Below are 18,653 nucleotides of genomic sequence, written 5' to 3'. Positions count from 1 at the left end.
TTGGACCACACCCCCCTCGCTGTAGTAGGACTAGAAGTTTCTGGCGTCTGGGTCCTAGGGGACGCTGCTGTGCCGTCTGGCTCTGTCTCCGGCCCTGGCGCAGAGGTGACCATCCGCCTGACTCCCACGCTACTCAGAGCAGCCGTCCGGGAGGAGGCCGGGATGTTTCGGATGTCAGCAGTTGTCCCTGGTCCTGGCGTGCTGTCCTTTTTGCCCCTTCGTGGGATCCCTTCAGAGTACCGTGGCGGGCTCTCCTCCACCTCTGCCCAGGGCCTGCCGGCGCAGCTCCCCGTCCAGGGTGGCTGGCCACTCTGCGTCCCTGTGCCTACCACCAGCTGCCGGGCTCCAGTCCTCCCCGAGCGGACACTTGGCTGGGCCAGCTCACAGCGGGCACTGTCGTCGCCGCCCTCACAAGGCGTGCAGCCCACTCCCTGCCCCTCGTCGGCGGCCACCACGTGCGGGTGCAGGGTTTTCTCATCTGCTTTGCTCTTTGGATCACAGTGATGGAAAGCCACACCGTTCGGGTGAACAAGGAGGAGATGCAGAGGGCCTCAGCGCTTCTTGGGGTACGTTATTGTCGAGACCAGTCGTGTTGTCGGTGCTCCCTGTGTGGCAGGTCGCTCACCACGGCCAGCCTGGAGCGACCTCCCTTGTCTGCCCTTCCTCTCGTCCCAGACTGGGGCCGAGCGGTCCCTGTCTCTGACTCCTGCCGCAAGCACCTCGCAGAGGAAGCATGACCCCCAGCTGCCCTCTCCCGCCCCATGAGTGTGTGCGTGGCTTCGCGGATGCTCAGTGACCTGAAGACTTAGGTTCCCACAGGGACGTTGCCCCTTGTAGTCTGGTGAGGGGAATTCATGGATTCCTTGGAGTCTTTAAAAAAGCAAAAACAACACTTTCTAACTGAAAAATGAAAAATACAGAGGGATGCAGAAAGATGCGTGAAAAGATGCATTAAAATGTTCCACTTGAGTTATTTTAAAGAAAACTCCGGTACACCCGTCTCCAAGGTCGAAGCGTCGCGCTCCCAGGAGGACTGCGTGCCCCACACAGGGTGCCCCAGACCCCCTGCCTGCTGGGGAAGGGGCCCCATCCCGACGTGCCGTTGTCGTGAGGTTTCTGCTTGTCTTCAGCGCCTAGGCGGAGCGTCTAGCTTTCCTTTCGGACTGTGAGTGGACATCTGCGCCTGAGCTGGCTCACTCAGCCTGTGTCTTGCCCCACGTACGTCACAGTGTCGCTCGGTGCCACAGTCCTCCACTGCACCACCCCGTCGCACTGCTGAGAGGCATCTGGGTTGTGCAGTCTGCAGTCATGACGGCGCACACCGCGCCCTCGAGCACGTGGCCGGGCCTGAGCACACGCTCCCCTGGGGGCGGGGCAGGGTGGGGCTGCTGGCTGGTGGGGCACAGGGAATCGTTTTCCGATGCCGCACCTGCCAGCACCGCACAGGAGTCCTGTCACTGCACGCCCTCACCCACACGGGACATCAGACTTTTCATGGCAGCCATGCTGGCGAGGGCGTGATGGTTTCGCGTTATGCTTTCGGCTTCTAGTTTCCTGGTTCTGAAGGAGAGTGAATAGCTCCTCGTCATGCTTGCCCGTGAGAGGTTTCTCTTCTGCTCACGTTCTTTATCCATCTTTCTGTGGAGGGCTTCGTCTTTCTCTTCGATCTGTGGGACACCGGCACACTCTGGTTCCAAGCCTGTCGCGTATTCCTCCTCCCTCTCCGTCTTATCTTCTTTGCTCCCATGATGGTGAACAGAGGTTCTCAGTTTTTAACGTAGTGTAAATTATCAACCTTTTTCTTTATGCTTAGTGCTTTTTGCATCTGTTTAAGAAATTTTTCCTTCAAGCTCACGAAGTATTCTCATGTGTTATATTTGAAAGCTATTTTCATTAGCCTTTGCACTTAGGTTTATAATCCATCTGGAAAGGATTTCTATTCTTTTTGTGTACTTTTTAATTACGAAAAATTATATACAATGAACGGTGTAAATCTTTTCACTTAACGTGAAGTTCGCAGCTCCGTCACCTGTAGCTGCGCAGCTCAGGGGTGTTAAGCATGCGCGCACGTGCGCAGCCGTCAGCACCAGCCGTCCCGATAGAACTTCTCGTCTTGCAAAACGGAAACGCCATGCTCATTGAACAATGATAACTCCCTGTTCCCCCTCTTTCCTTAACAGGGGGTCCCCCGAGCTCCTGGCAACCACCACTGTATTTTCTGTCTCCATAATTTTGACTACTCTAACTGGTTCACATGAGTGAAATCATACAGTGTGTCTTTTGGTGACTGGCTTGTTGCACGGGGCACGATGCCCTCGGGGTTCATCTGTGGCGTGGCCCGTGGCCGCGCCCCTCCGCCGTGAGGCTGAGCGGTGCTCTGTCGTGTGTGCGCCGCCTTCGCTCATCCATTCATCTTTGGACGGACCCACGCAACTCGTGTTGCTTCCATATTTCAGCCATTGTGCGTAATGCCGCTGTGAAAACGGGTGTACAGATATCTCTTTGAGATCCTGCTTTCGATTCTTTTGAATATACACCCAGAAGTGAATTGCTAGTTTTTATGGTAATTATGTTTTTAATTCTTTGAGGAACCACCGTACTTTTTCCATAGCGGCTGCACCATTTTACATTCCCACCAAGAGTGCGCAAGAGTTCCGATTTCTCTACATCCGGCCAACACTTGCTGTTCCTGTTTTTTGGTAATGACCATCCTAATGGGTGTGAGGTGCTGTCTTGCGTTGTTGATCTGCATTTCACTAACAATTAGTGATGCTGAGAATTTTTTCATGTGAGTATTGGCCATTTGTATACCTTCTTTGGGAAAATATCTTTTAACTTTTGCCCATTTTCTAACTGGGTTTATTTTTTTCTTACTGAGTTTTAGGAGTTCTCTATGTATTCTGGATATTAATCCTTTATCAAATGTATGATTTGTAAATATTTTCCCCCATTCTGTGGGTTGTCTTTTTACTCTGTTGATAGTGTCGTTGCACAAAATTTTTAAACTTTCATAAAATCTAACTTTCTTTTTTTTCCTTTGTTACATGTGTCTTTAGTGTCATATCCAAGAAATCATTGCCAAATTCAATGGCATAAACATGTGTCCTGTGTTTTCTTCTAAGAGTTGTGCTTTGGCTCTTACGTTTAGGTCCTCGACCCACTTTGAGTTAAGCTGGCGTCTGGTGTCAGGTAAGGGCCCAACGTCACTCTCCTGCATGTGCATATTCAGTTTTCCCAGGACCATTCGTTGAGAAGAGTGTCCTTCCCCCGCTGAGCGGGCCTGGCGCCCTTGTCGGAAATCGCCAGCCGCAGACACGAGGGCTCATCTCTGGGCTCACTGTCTGTTCCCCCGGTCTGTGTGTCTGTCTTTACGTCAGCGCCGCACTGTTTTGATGACTGTAGCTTTGTAGTAAGTTTTGAAGTCAGGACGTGTGAGTCCTCCGGTTCTGTGCCTGTTTTTCAGGATTGTTTTGGCTCCTTGGCGTCCCTTGAGATTCTGTATTAATTTTAAGATGGGTTTTTCTATTTCTGAAAAAATATATAGTTGGGATTTCAATAGGGACTGTGTTGCATCTGTTGGTCACTTTGCATAGGGTTGACATCTTGATATATTAAGTCTTCCAGTCCACAAACATGAGACGTGTTTCCGTTGATTTGTGTCTTTAAATTTCTTTTAGCAATGTTTGTGGTGTTTATTGTACAGGTCTTCCACCTTCTCGGTCAAGTTAATTCCTAAGTGCAGACATACCTCGTCTTACTGCTGTTCACTCTCTTGCCCTTCACAGATGCTGCATTTTTTACAAATGGAAGGTTGGTGGCAATCCCGCCTGAGCAAGTCTATCGATGCCATTTGTCTGGTAGTATTTACTTCTTGTTTCTGTGTCGTATTTTAGTAATTCATGCAGAAGTTCAGCCTTTTTCATTATTATCATATTTGCCGTGGTGACCTGTGATTAGTGGTCTTTGATGTCACTGTTGTAATTGTTTTTGAGGTGCCAGAACAGCGCCCATATAAGACAGCAAACTTAATAGATAAATGTTGTATGTGTTTCGACTGCCCCACCAACAGGCCATTCCCACATCTTCCTGCCTCTCCTCGGGCCTCCCTGTCCACTAAGACTCAACAATATTGAAATCAGGCCAGTAAATAACCCTACAGTGGCCTCTAAGTGTCCAAATGAAGAGAAGAGTCGCACGTCTCTCACTTGAAATCGGCATCTGGAAATGCTTAGTTCTAGTGACATAGACGTGTCGAAACTCAAGGTGGGCCAAAAGCTAGGCCTCGCGCACCGCACGCGTAGGCAGGACGCGAATGCAAAGAAAAGTCCCTGAAGGAAACTGAGAGACGCGTTCCCGTGAACACGTGAGCGGTAGGGAAGCGCAGCAGCGCACTGCGGACGTGGAGGAGGTTCCCGTGGTCCGGCTGGGAGATCGGGCCCCGGGCTTTTCCGCGTCGGGAGATTTTTGGTTACCGATTCAGTCTCCTTACTGGTTACAGGAATGTTAAGATTCTCTGTTCCTTTTTGATTTACTTGGATCTTAGTGGAGTTTATTGAGTATGAATGTTTATATTTATGTCTTTCAGCAAGTTTGAGGAGTTTTCAGCCATTAAATCTTTAAATAGTCTTGCTGCCCCTTTCTCTCTCTCTCTCTCTCCATCCGGGACTCCTACGGTGCACACACTGGTTCACTTTATGGTGTCCACAGGTCCCTTAGGTTCTGTTTACTTTTCTTCAATTTTTTTCTGTTCCTCAGCTTCAATAATTTTCATTGTTCTCTCCTATAGTTCACTGTTTCTTTCTTCCTCCTGCCCAAATCTGCCTTTGAATGTCTCTGAGGAGTACTTTATTTCAATTATTGTACTTTTCAGCTCTGGAATTTCTTTTTGGTTTCCTTTTACTTTTTCTGTCTCTTTACCGATACTTCCATTTTATTCACATATCATTTTCTTGATTCTCTTCCCATCTTCCTTTAGTTCTTTGAGCATCTTTAAGACAATTGTTTTAAAGTCTTTGTCTATTAGATCTCCCATTGGGTCTTTTTCAAGGACAGTTTCTATTGACTTTCCATCAAATATGCCATAATTTTCCCGGTTTTTTTTTTTTGGTTTGTTTGTTTGTTTTTGGTAGCCTGCGATTTTTTTGCTGGATACTGGACATTTGACTCTAATAATGTCATATCTCTGGAAATCAGATTCTCCCCCTTCCCCAGGGTTTGCTCAGTGTGTGTGTGATTGTTTTTATTCATTGGTTGTCTTTATTTGCTTACTCTGGCTGGTCTCTGTGTCGAGCACCACCTGAGGAGTAAACTTAAAATCTTCTCAGATCTTTTCTGAGATGTTCCCTGGGCATGCACACTTTCTAGTTTTCCTTGTAGGTGCATTGTGTTTGAATGTCCTTGTCTAAATGTTTGGCTTCCAAAAGGGAAAAAGGGGAAGCATTAAGGGGGAGTGGAGAGAAGGGGTGCCAGGGCTTTAAACCCCTGGAAGTCGCTTCAGCTGGAGGGGCGTGGCTTGCGACAAGGGGGGCGCTGCAGCAGTGGTGCTCCCTGCCTGTTTGTCCGCATGTCCTTATGTCCGCTTCAGAAGCAGCGGTCGCCCAACAGCTCACGGATCCCTGACGTTTGGAGGAAAGGCCCTCTTGGCCCACCCTGGTTCCTGCGGACTGCACGTAGGTTTCTCCAGGGCCACGTGCACAGCCACCCGCCCCGTGGCTGGAGCGGGGGATGGTAGCTGCCGCTTAGCTGAACTGGCCAAAATGAACCTGCGATTTACCCTCCACGGCTTCCCCTGAAGTTGCAAGCCTTCCACAGACTCCAGGGCCCCAGAATAATTTCATCAGACAGATCGTGCCTCCGCGATGGCTGCCCAGGTGGGAGACGCGTCTCACCTCGCAGGTGCGGCCTCCTCTTTCACGCTCCCAGTTCCCCCTGGTGCGCATCTTAAGTGTACGGCTTGGTGTATGTTGACATATGTGCACACCCGTGTGACCTACACCCAGATTGAGATCCGGAATGTTTCCAGTACCCAGAAGGCTCCTTCCTGGTTCCTCCCAGTCTGTACCCCAGAGATACGGTTAATCCGATGCGGTCCCCGGTGACCCCGAGCTTCCTGTAGAGGGCCCCACGCACTGTGGGCGCGTTGCTTCTGCCTCCTCCTGTGCACATGCCGCCTGCGGGATCCACCCGTCTGGCGACGCGTAGCAGAAGCGCATTCCAGCAAAACTGCTGACTCGCGCCTGTTGTGAGAGTGTGCCATCGCGTGTCTGTGTCCCTGCCGTTGGTGGGGGCTGCGATCGTGGCAGTCTTGAAGGTCGCCTATGTGACCTGCGCTGGGCATGGGCGCTGCTGGCTCTTGGCTTTACAGCCAGAAGGGGACTGCCGGGCCGCAGGGTGTGCCCGTGCTTGCCCAGTGCCTCTCAGGCTGGCCCGTCTGCCCCGTCCTCAGCCCCAGGGTGCTCCCCGGCAGGCCGCTTCACACAGCCGTCTGGTGGTCTGCAGCTGTCTCGCTGCAGGTCGAATTTGCATTTCCCTCACGAGTAAGAATATCGAGCGCCTTTCATGTGGTTCATGGTATTTTGGACATACTCTTTTGTGAGACAATTTTTCAAAGGCTTTATCCATTTTAAAATTTACGTTAACTGATTTTTTTTTTTTTTATCAATTTGTAGGAATTCTTTACATATTCTGTATGTGAGCCCTTTGCAATGTACATTGGAAATGCTTTCTCCAGTTCGGGTTTGGCAAACAATGCTCTGTGGGCCAGATCCGTCCTGTGGCCTGCAGGTTAAGGGTGTTTGCTACAATTTTTTAAAAAGGAACAAGTAAAAATGGAGGACGCGCGACAGGGACCACATGTGGCCCGCGGGGCCTGGCCGGCCTGTGTCACGGCTCGCCTTTTCACTCTCTTAATAGCTGTGTCTCTTCATGAACAGAATCTTCGTTTTAATGACGTCCAGTGAGCCATTGTTTAAACGGTTAAGAATTTGTGTGTTAAGAGTAAAGATATTCTCCCGTGTTTTCTTCTATAAGCTGTATTATTTTTAACTTATCGTCTGTTTCAAATTAATTTTGCTGTATGGTATAAAGTACAGTTCAGACTTTTTCCCAAATGGATTTCTATTTATTTCGGCATCATTTATTAAAAATGCCATCGTCTCCCCGACTGAATTCCGGCCCCCCCTTACCCAGCTTCACTTTCTGCGGATTCACTTACCTGAGGTTAATCAGGGTTTGGAAATATGAAATGGAAGATTTCAGAAATAAACAACTCATGTTTTAAATTGCACACTGTCTGCGTATTGTGATGAAATCTTATGCTGTCGCACCTGGGACAAGAATTGTCCCTTTGTCCAGCGTATCCATACTGTACACTGCCTGTTAGTCACTTAGTAGCCGTCTCAGTTATCAGATTAACTGTCACAGAATCTCGGTGCTTGTGTTCAAGTCACCCCTAGTTTACTTGGTAATGGCCCAAAGGCACAAGCGTAGTGATGCTGGCGGTTAGGGCACAAGGCAGAGAAGCCCAGCACGTCCCCTGAGGCGAGGGCGTGGGGAGAGAGTGCAGTCCTGGCTTTCAGGACAGCCTCTCCTTATCAGGGCTCTGTTCATTATTAACTATTGTTAATCTCCTACTGCGCCTAATTTATGCGTGAACCTTCATCACGGGTCTGCACAGTATCCGCAGGGCGTGGCACTGCCCGCAGTTCCAGGCCTCCACTGGGGTCTTGGGCCGTGGCCCCCGTGCACAAGGGGGGCCGCTGTCGTGTCTGTCACGAATCAGGTCACTGTGTGTGTGAGTGGCTCTTTCCTGGACTCTGTTCTGTTTCACGGGTTTATGCGCCTGTCCTTGCGCTGGTGGCCCCCCGGCTCAGGAGCTGTCGCTGCGTGGCGTGTGTCTCGATACCCGTGGTACGCCTTCCATCTTCGTTCTCCTTCCCCGTGGGACGGGCTCTTCTAGGTTCTTTGTACTTTTGTATAAAATTCTGTGATCTGCTTTTCAAAAAAATTGCTGAGATTTTTATCGTTTTTAACACTTATGGCAAAGGGCTAAGATGCAGACTAGAGAACTCCTATCAAAAAAAGAAAAGCCAGTTAACACAATTTTTTAAGTGGGCTAAATATTTGAAAACAATCTACTGAAAGATGTTTAGACCTGTACCCCCGAGGCCCCGAGGCCAGCACCGGCGCCCAGCTGAGTCCCGCTGCCTGGCCGACCCGCAGAACCGTGGACGTGCAGTGCTGTGTGTGCTGGGGCAGTGTGTCTGTGGCCGTGGGTGACCGCTGCCCCCGGCCGCTTCCCCTTGTGAACGGGGCACATTCAGTCTGTCCCACAGCTTGACGAGGCCGCCGGCCTGGCCGCTGCTCTGCAGTTCGCCTCTGTTTCTGCTCTGACACGGTGCTCATGTTTCGTTGCGTTTGGAACTCTTTTGTGTTTTTCTCCGTTCGCACTTCCTGTTACTGCTGTGTGCTTGCACGCACGGGACGCATTGCCGTGGGAGCTTACGGGGCTGTTTTAACTGGGAGCTCATGTTTTCTCACAATTCTTTGAGACCAAGCAATTTGTTACTGAATTTTTCGTTTCCTAGGGCGTGACTTATTCCTGAAGGAATCTATTATCTCTCTGTTAATGCTTTTCTCCTTATTTTTCTTCTTATCATTTGTTTCTACAGCGTTTGGGCATCCTTCACTGGGACGGTTGTTTCTGGATCCTTCTTTTTGCCCAGATACTACTTTTTCGTATTGTGTTGGCCCCGCTCCTAGTGTCTCTGGCCCCTTCGTGTAAACCGCTTGCAGAACTTCAGCCTAAAGGCAGTTCTTGCGTGATAAAGAGCAGAAGGCAGAGCTGGTTGCTTCGGACGCTGTTCTCTTTTCTTTCATAATTATTTTATTAAAGTCCTGGCCTTCGAGGTGGGGACGAGACATGGGGGGAGGGCTCACTTTGTTACCTATGTAAGAGTCAAACCACTGTGCTGTACACCCAACACTAATATCATGTTGAGTGCCAACTATAACTTAAAAGTAAAAAATTAAATAGTCAGCCAGGCAGCCCTGGCCTCTTTCTCCTTCTCTCCTGACCGAAACAGCTGCGAGGGGTTTGCAGACTCCCCGCCTCGCGGCGCCCCGCGCTGCCCGGCACCGTCCCCATCGGCCGCTTCGCGACACCTGTTCGTTTTTCACCCGGCCCAGCCGCGCCGTGGCCCGCCAGCCCAGGCCGTGGCCCCGTATCGGTCGGTGTGGCTGTCCGCACCACGGAGCGTTGTCACTGGCTGCCCCCGGGGCTGCGCTCCCTGTCAGAGGAAGGCCCTCCACCGCCCTCGGTCACCACGCAGCCAGGTCCTGCGTTCTGCCTCGGGGGACTTGGGGCGTCTCGATGTTCACAGTGTGATGCTCGGTCCTCTTTCCTGTCATGGTACTGCTGGAGAACCCATTCTTTCCCTCCCTCATTTTGGTGAATTATTTACTATTTTTGCTTCTTTCAGTTTGCAAACGAGTGAGCCTATGAGCCTCAGGATTCCACCATGAGTCAAAATGTGTATTTTTTAATGTCCATTTAGGTAAATTATAGGTTGTTCTTATTCTTAGAAGAGCTTTTGCTGGGAATTTTTTGATGAACAAGTGAAACCATCTTAGATTGTGACAGATGCTAACGAGTTTACGTTCCTCACGTTCACAGTCTCGTCTCAAGGAGCTGGAGCAAGAAGCCCACTTTGTGGCAGGAGAACAGTTTCTCCTAATGAGCAGCCATCAGCTCCGAGAGGTAAAGCCGCATTTTGGTGCTTTTATAAAATGCGCTTCTTCTTCAGGGGCTAAAGGGAGATTTAGTCTGGCTCTGTAAATATTTTGTTGCTTATCTGAAGAGTGTATAAGTTGGTCGTGTTCTCTCACACGGAGATTCATGACCTCAACGTCTTTAACTCAAAGAGATTCCTAAATCCAAGTCTAAGCATTTCGTGGTGTGAAGTCGGCGTCTCCTCTGGCCGGTGGCCTTCACCCTGCTGTGGCGACGCCAGCTCTCCCTCACCTCCGGGACCCTCTCATGTGTGCAATCCTTCTGTTGAAGGTCCTCTTCGGCAAGCTGAAGCTGCACCTGCTGAGTCCGAGGGGGACCCTTCGCAGAACGGGGCCGCGGAGACCCCCGTCCACGTCCGAGGCCGTGGTAAGGCGGGAGCATCGTCCCTTTCTCTCTGAAGCGGTGGCGTGTCTGCACCATGCGTGGGCCGGCTCTCCGGCCGCCGGGGCTCCCGGGACGGACAGGCCAGCGGCCCACACCACGGAGCCGTTCGGCTTGATTGTCGCCCCCACCCCGAGGCTCCCCTCCTGGTTATGACCCGAAGAGAAGGAAGCAGACAGTAGTTTCCAGAAACAACCAGTTGGCTCAATATTCTACAAAGAAGACTTGGTGGGATTTTGCTCTGAAAACCAATTTCTTGACGATCCAGTCACAGCCTCTCTGTTTTACGCCTCCACAAGAGACTGGAAATGGGAAAGGTCACCAGTCTGCCCCGTCCCCACTGTCATTTTAGAAAACTGTAGCTCCCCTTCCCGTGGGAGAGAGACATTTCATAAGACAGGGAGTAGGGAGAGTCTTCTGGAGCAGAGTGATGGGCACGGCGTCCGCTCGGAGTCCGGCCGGACCCCGGAAGCAGCGGAGCAGGGCTCAGTGACCGGGGCTCACGTCCATCTGGTGACAGCGGCTGTGGGCACCCCACTCTGTGCCTTCTGTGCTCGTCCAGCGCTGGACACTGTCGCCCTCCTTCCAGCCTGCCCCATGCGTATTGTCTCCAGCACGCCCCTGTCTGCTCGTCGTGGCCCTGGCAGAGCCCCTCTGCGGGCTGCCCGCCCCTGGCCTTCAGGTGGCCTGGGTGGCGATTCCCGAGGGACTCTCAGACAGCCGCGGAGTGATCCTCCTCTGCGGGTCCCTGAGCCCGCCCTCGCTTCCACCTCAGGGCGTGGTCTGTCCTGCTCCGTGTCCTTGGGAGCCCGCGGGGGGGCAGGAGCGAGGGCCATGGGGCCACCACACTCACCCGCACAGCCTGGGCCACGTTCCTGGACCGCTCTGTGCCTCGGTTTCCCGATCTGCAGAGGAAGGGAGATGATAGTAGTTTCTCTACTAGGATCTTATGAGGATTCAATGTGTGTGTGCATGTGCGTGTGTGTGCGTGTGTGCAAAACTGTACTTAGGACTGCGCCTGACTAGTAAGCTCTCAGAAGCCACAAGTATCGGCTCTTATTAGCTTCTTAATCCGGAAACTGAGGCGTCGTGGCTGATTTCCTTTCGGCTTCACCCCCCACGGCAAGTCGTATGTCCTCTGCCCACAAAGCACGTCTCGAGTTGCCTGCTTCCCTCTGCCTTCAGTCACCGCTTTTGCGTCCTCCGCCTAGGCCCTTCCAGAGCCTTCTATGCCTCCCGCTGTCTGCCCCCTGCACACCTGCTCCTTACCCATCACCTCCGGGCACCATGGTCCTCAAGCTCTGGAACATCATGTTGCCCCTGTGACTTAGATAGCCCTCCAGTGGCTTCCCCTGACACTTAGAATAAAATCCAGGCCATCGGGAGTGTCGCCCAGGCCCGCGGGCCGGCGCTGCCCCGTCTCTGGCCGCAGACTCTCCCCCCAGATCATGCCAGGCCGGCCTCTGATGGTCGGCTCCCGTGCTGCCGTCAGAAAACCTCCTCTGGTCACGCGGGCAGCGGTGAGGCCCCCGGTCGCACCCCATCTCTTCACCCCGGTTTGGTTTCTGCACACAGCTCGCCATCACGGGCGGTCACCTCGGTTCCCTGCCCGTGTATTCCCTGAGGCGGGAGGCAGCAGGGCGCGGGCCCTGCCTGCTGCAGAGGCTGCTGTGGATTTCAGCGCCGTGCCCTGCACGACCACGTGCCCGCAGCCCGCCGGCGGTGGCACCTGGAGAGCCGCGCCCGGCAGGGGTCTCGGGCTGAGTGTCCTGCCCGTCCCTTCGCTGCCTTAGCGCCTCCACAGCCAGCGACTCCAGAAGGGAAAACCGACTCCCCTCAGGCGGTGCCTTGCTCGCCGGTGGGCAGAATTAAGACAGTGACGTTAGTTTTTTTTCACAAAGACATGATTGACATAAACCGTGGTAGCTTTTACTCTCCTATTTACCTGAACAAGTCCTACTATCCTGTGTATTTAAGAAAGATGAACTTTTGCCAGGCAACACATGTGTGGTTCTGAATTCAAAATTAGGCCTCCTTCTCTCTACACCCCTCTGCCCCCGGCCCCCTCCCCCGGGGAAGGCTGTAGACCCCGGGGGCATGAGCAGCCTGGGACGTTCAAGTGAGGGTGCAGCTGTGGCCTTACCTATGGTTCTATTAGACTTTACTTTTTGGAGCAGTTTTGGGGTCACAGAACAATTAAGCAGAAGGTACAGAGAAGTCTCGGGCACCCCTGTCTCCCATGCATGCACACGCAGCCTCCCCCACCGTCACCGTCCCCCCAGATGGTACCCTTGTTACTGTCACTGAGACTATGCTGACGCGTTGTCATCATCTGCGGGTTTGGACCCGTGCGTAATGTCGCGTACCCACCGCTCCAGGACCCCACGGAGTGGTTGCGCTGCCCGAGGTTCCCCACGCTCCACCTGCTCGCCCCCCACCCGCCCCAACCCGGCAGCCGCTGACCTCAGTGCTGTCGCCTTTTCTGGAATGTCACGGAGTTGGAATCACAGGGTACGTGGCCTTCTCAGATTGGTGTCTGTCCCCTAGTAACGTGCGTTTAAGGTTCCTCCACGCCTTTTCATGGCTCGAGAGCTCATTTCTTTTTAGCCGTGAGGAGCGGCCCACTGTCCGGGTGGACCACGGCGTGTTTGCCATTCGTCTGCTGTAGGACGTCTTAGTGCTTCTGAGTAGAGCTGCAGTCACATCTGGGCACAGGTTTTCGCGCGGGGTCAGTTTTAGCTCCTCGGGGTAAGCATCGGGGAGCGGGGCTGCTGCTCCGCGTGGCGAGAGCGTGCTGGCTTATCAGAGGCCCTCGAGCTGTCTCAGGTGGCCGCGGCGCTCGGTGTTCCCACCGGCGAGGAGCGCGCCCCGGGCCTCCCCGTCCTCGGCCAGCAAGTGCTGGCGGGAGGGGCCTGCGTCCCGGCCGGCCGTGCTCACGGGTGGTCGTGTGTCTCACAGCTGGCTGGGGCGTGGGGGGGCACACCAGCAGGCCGGCACTGCGGGGGACCAACGTCTCAGTGGTCCATGTGATGGCAGTGGAGCGGGGCAAAGCAGGGGGATTTTCAGAGCATCTTTATGACAGAAAAGAACCCTGTGCCGAAGCTCCTGTGACAGACGTCAGGAATGGTGGTGGTTTCTGGCTTCTGCACCCGGGACGGTGGAGACGGCTGCTGCTCTGGGAAAACTGGGACGGGTCAGTTCATTTGGAGCGGGGGTCAGAGTCAGGGGTTCGGTCCTGGACAGGTTGAGACGGAAGTGTCCGTGGGACATTGACACAGAGATGTCGCACGGCCCTCGGGCCTGTGAGGAGGGGTCTTGTGCTGGAGACACACTTGGAGGGGGTCAGCCAGTTTGTACTGAAGCCGCCTGGGTGCTGACCCTCTGCCCTGGCAGGAGCCTCTGCCCAGGCCCACGACCGATCCGTGGGGTCGGTCTGCAGGCTGGCGGCCCTGTCACGGGCGTGCTTTTGAAGCGCCCTAGCTGATGTTAATAAGCAACCAGAGCGATAACCCCAGAACTGGACTCAGAAACTGCCATTTAGAAGCCAGAGAGAGAGAGGAGGTGCCATGGAGAGGCTGCAGAGTGGCCCAGGGAGAGAAAGGTGAGAAGAATGTGGCCTCGGGAGCCAACGCAGAGCGTTTGGGAAAGCGCGCCAAGCGGCTGTCCCAGGGACGCCCGGCCCCGATCATTACCTCTGGTCGGGCTTTAGCCGGGGTTTTTATGAGGTCGAACACTCAGTTCTCTCCAGGTGCTCTCAGAGAGCTCCCTGGGAGACGCGCAGGGAGTCTGCGGCCAGCAAGGACTGCGCGGCTCAGGTTTCGGATAAAGAGTTAGTTGATCCTAAGCAGCGCTCTTGGCTAAGTGCTTTTCGTGCACTTTCATCACCTTAGGAATAGCTTTTCTAAGAAAAACAGCAACTCTGGGCTGCGCTGAGTCGGGGTGCCTCCCCTGGGCGGCGCCTGCTCCGGGGACACCAGGGTCGGCGCTCCTGCTTGTTGCTGTGGCTGGCCGAAACTCTGTCCGCGCTCGTCACGCAGAGTGTTACAATCCTGCGGTTCACACTATTCTGTTAGAATTACATTGTCACTTCTAACCCAAATCGATTAATAGATTCAAAATGATTCTGAGTAAAACACTAGCAGGAGTTTTTTTTTTTTTTAATTGGCAAGCTGATTCCCAAATTTACATGGAGATGCAAAAAACTAAGAAGCAGCAAGATAATCCTGGGAAATAAAGCACTAGTGCAGGACTTAGTCTGTTGGATATCAAGACTCAGCACAAAGCAATAGAAACGGCCAGAAATTAATCAAGCAGCGCAATGCACTGTCGATTCGAGGATAAACAGACCAAGGGACCGGGATAGAGAACCCACGCGCAGACCCCACCGGGGGCGTAAGTCTCCCGGCCGCTGAGAGGGCTGGTTCCGTGCACGACGAGGGCCCGAGCATCGTGACGCCTCCTTCACGCTGTACAGAGAAGTAAGTTCCAAGTGGCTCGCACATCTGCGTAGTGAAGGCAAAACATGCAGAAGGTAGAAGCTCCCGCAGGAGGGCGTCCTCCAGACCTCGAGGCAGGCGGGCGCCCTTAGGCCACGGAGCGCGTTGGCTGTGAAGAAGGACTCACACATTGGACAACAGTGAAATTAAGACTTTCTGTTTATGAAAAGACACCATTAAGCAAGTAAAAAAAGCAAGGTATTTCCAGTAAATATAATTGACTAAAAAAAAAAAAAACCTGTCTAGACTGATGAATTCCTACAAATCAAGAAGAAGACACGAACCGTTTTTTTTAAATGGGCAAACAACACGAACAGGTCTTTAATGAAAGAAGATACACGATTAGTCAATAAATATTTGCAATTTGCATACCGTCCAGCTTCGTCAGTCACTGGGCAAATGCACATCAAAACTGCAGTGAGATACCACTTCGGTTTGCCAGAAGGGCTAGAGGGAAGACTTAGGACGACAGCGTTAACAGGGGTGTGGGACAGCTGGACTCGCGTGTTGCCAAGGGGGTTCACACTGGCGCATTCACTTTGGAGAACTGGCTGGTGTCACCACCACACGGGACCTCGCTCTCCCCGTCCCCTCCATGTGGACGTTCCGTAGGGCCATGGACACCTGTTGACCGGAGTCCGCTCCACAGTGTCCACAGCAGCACTGTTGGTAGCGGCCCAGAGTGCAAACCCCCACATGGCGTCGCTGGGGGCGTGGGCGAGTGGCCGTCCGCCGGTCACACGGCTGGATACAGCAGCCCACATAGTGAAGCCTGCTTCACGCAACAGCACAGCGAGCCTCGAAACCACAGTGCTGAGTGAAAGCCACGCACAAAGGGTCCTACCCTGCTCAACTGGCAGGAAGTTCAAACTAGAAACAGAGGCCTCACTGCTGGTGGTTACCCCTGGGGGAGGGACCTGCTCGGGAGCCTGGATTAGTCCATCTGGGCGAAGTACCCGAGTGTGTTATTTTGTGACAGCATAAGAGGCCGTGCTCCTGTGACCTTGCACTTTGCTGCATGTTTCGACTTTCCGAAAATGTTTTACCCGTAGTTGCATTCCAGCGTCACGCGCTGACCGCGGCGGCCCAGACGCTGGGCGTCCTCCACGGCGCCCTACGCTTTGTGGGCATTTCCCCATCTGCTCGCCCACACGGCATTTTGCATGCCCTGGACTTAGGCTCCACTAATCCGCATCTCATGAGGAATCTTATTTCTAAACCCATGCGAAGTACTTTTAGCTCCCGTGAGGGCCACGATGAGTTTGTAAGGGTTAAAGGTCAAGATGCCTGTTCAACCGAGCTTGTCATGCATCTTCGTTCTGGAAAATATGCTCATTGTAGCCCATTTTCTTATTAGGCCCTCCTCCAGCTGAAAATAAGTGTTCGAGATGTCAAAATTAAATGAAGGGTTTATATTGGTGGTATTTATTCTCTTTTTTTAGTTAAATGCTCTGCAAGACGTTCATCCATTACCCAAGATAATTTTGGAATACAGGCAGGTGAGTTAAATTTTTTTGTAAGTTGGTGACAAAGGGGAAGCATATGGCATGGAAACCTGTAATCCCCGAGGTAGCCCTGCCGTGGTTCTGAAGGGGACATAGCTTGTTGGAGTGACCTCGGGTTGGCACTGCTGGCTCGTGCCCTGCGTGAGTTCACTCACGTCCGCATCAGCCCTGCTCCCACCCGTGGAAGAGGACGGATGAAAACACTGATGGAAGTGTCGGGTGCGTCACCGTGGGACTTCAGTGTGACGAAGACGCTCATCACACCCCACGGCAGCACCCGCCTGCCCCGTTTCCGGGCCTGGAAGCGCCCCACGGCTGTATTTCACCATCTGGTGTTGACGCTCACGGATTGACATGTCTCCTTCCCTTGCCAGCTGCTCGTCCTCCCTGTTCACATGCCTGCCGAGTGTCCAAGGTCGTGAGCCACGTGTGTAACAGTGGCCGTCGCTCACTCCAGCGCTCACTCCAGCGCTCACTGAACGTGTGGCCTGGTGTCTGTGCTAGGGCCGGGCAGCTGAGAGGGAGCATGATGGTGGCCACTGGCCCTTACTCCTTGAAGTAACGAGAGGATTGAAAGAGGACTCAAAGGGCCACTGTGGGGACGCTGGGTGACGGGTATGTGGGAGCGCTCCATTTATCTTTGCAACTTTTATGTAAAAGAATGATTCTAGAATAAGAAATTTATTTTAAAAGGGGTAGGGTGACACCTTTCTCTGTGGGTGCTGTTATTCTGGGTACCATGTCAGGCCACTTGAGGGCCTCTTGGAGTGACATCAGCGGTACATGCCTCATACGCTATAAAACACAGCTTTGACACTCGTTCCTATTTAAATATTTAACAAAGAAAACGATTGTTTTTATCTTTGTAATTTAGGTCCACAAGATCAAGTCAACCTTTGTAGACGGACTGCTTGCTTACATGAAAAAGGTAACTGAAGCTAAAAAATATTAGAAATAAGGTTTACACACGAGTTCAGGCAGATGTAGAGCTTCTTTACGTTTTAGCTAATGAGATAATCTAGCACTCCTGAAACTACGAACGATGGTTTTAGTATCATTCGGGCCTCTTGGTGGAGGCGCCGCCATGCCCTGGGGCCTGGCGTTTCCGCGGAGGCTCTGCCGCCGCCCCGGCTTGCACGTCCATCCCTGCATCTTCTCTGCGGTCCCTTAAGGGGGACCTCGCTCAGTTCCTGCACGAGGAGTCCTCAGGGGCTGAGCGAGGCCCGAGGCCCCCAGCCCCGGTCGGGGTGCACGGCCTGCCCCAGCGCACCCCTCTCCATGCTCAGAGCCCCACACGTCCTGCCGCAGTTAGGGGATTGCGCCTCTGCCGCCCTGATCACACGTCAGTTCCGTGATACCCGGAGCGCCTTGGCTCGGGGTGCGGGGCCCCTGGAGGGGAGCAGTGAGTGTGTGTGTGTGGGGGGGGGGGCGGGAAGAGGCTGCGGTTCCAGCAGGTTCGTCGCTGCCCAGCCTTGTCAGCGCTGACACTGGTTCTTTCTGACTAATAAAGGGCGCCATTTCCTCCACGTGGAACCAGACTGGAGCTGTGACCGGAAGGCTCTCGGCCAAGCACCCCGTGAGTTGCCTCTCCTTGTTAAATGCAGTTTCCAAGCCTCGGAATTGACGTTTGCCAGACGTGTTTGTCTGCGCCTTTTCCGTTTCCGAGAGGGGACCCCAGGCTGACAGGTTGTGTTTTTTCTGTTCTTTCGGTTAATATTTATTCAGCACTGCTGTGTTTGGGGAACATGGTGGGGGAACAGGACACATGACTCGTGCCATCGCTAAGTGTCGCGTTAGTGAGGGCTTCTTCCCATCCAGGGAGTCATGCCTTCAGTGCCGAGCGCGACAGAGGACACCCGGTCCCACCCCGTCCTCCATTTCCGGGTTCGTACTGGACAGGTGGCTTCCGGTTTTCAGAAGCGTGTTGAAATATCTGATGATGTGATGATGAGCTCCATTATGTTGTCGCTGAAGGTGACCTCTGACGAAAAACACTGTAAACGCCCTTGATGTAGGACCCGGCTTTAATGACACTCAGAGCACTTAACTTTTTAAATGGCTTTATGTTTTTAAATTAAAGACGCCTCATTACAGGAAAAGCTCTTTAAGTATGGAAAAGAAATATAAAAAAAAGCTAATAAAAGTCATCGTTCCACCATGCAAAATGAACTGTGGTTAAAATTTTGGTGTCTACCCCTCCATTTAGAAAATGCTCTTCACTACAACACTATATTTTTATTTTATGCTTTTTAACTTTATGTGAGATGTCTTGATATACATCAATATTGATCCTAATCTAATTTAAATATTTGAATTACTTAAATGTATGAATTCAGGATGCACTATATGATATATACACACGAATATGTGTTCACGGTAAGGAAATTCAAGTACCGTGGAAGCTTATGGAACTTAATCTGTAGGTCCGCTCTCCTCTTCCTCCCATCGTCCCACCCCTGTCTGCCCCACCCTCCCCGTGAA

General features: G+C 52.7%; 1 protein-coding gene across 1 annotated transcript in view; it reads left to right on the top strand.

The window, feature by feature from the left end:
* The window catches only part of POLN (DNA polymerase nu), an 84,987-nt gene that overhangs the window by 22,647 nt on the left and 43,687 nt on the right, over positions 1 to 18,653 (top strand). Inside the window, exons 9-14 of the mRNA XM_016159234.2 lie at positions 502 to 566; positions 9,674 to 9,757; positions 10,061 to 10,156; positions 16,110 to 16,166; positions 17,047 to 17,100; positions 17,683 to 17,748. Of these exons, the coding sequence (XP_016014720.2) occupies positions 502 to 566; positions 9,674 to 9,757; positions 10,061 to 10,156; positions 16,110 to 16,166; positions 17,047 to 17,100; positions 17,683 to 17,748 (422 nt within the window). The remainder of the gene's footprint in view (positions 1 to 501; positions 567 to 9,673; positions 9,758 to 10,060; positions 10,157 to 16,109; positions 16,167 to 17,046; positions 17,101 to 17,682; positions 17,749 to 18,653) is intronic.

Source organism: Rousettus aegyptiacus, unplaced genomic scaffold (assembly GCF_014176215.1).
Source record: "Rousettus aegyptiacus isolate mRouAeg1 unplaced genomic scaffold, mRouAeg1.p scaffold_m13_p_10, whole genome shotgun sequence".
Lineage (NCBI taxonomy): Eukaryota > Metazoa > Chordata > Mammalia > Chiroptera > Pteropodidae > Rousettus > Rousettus aegyptiacus.
This window is presented reverse-complemented; position numbering and strand designations above follow the sequence as displayed.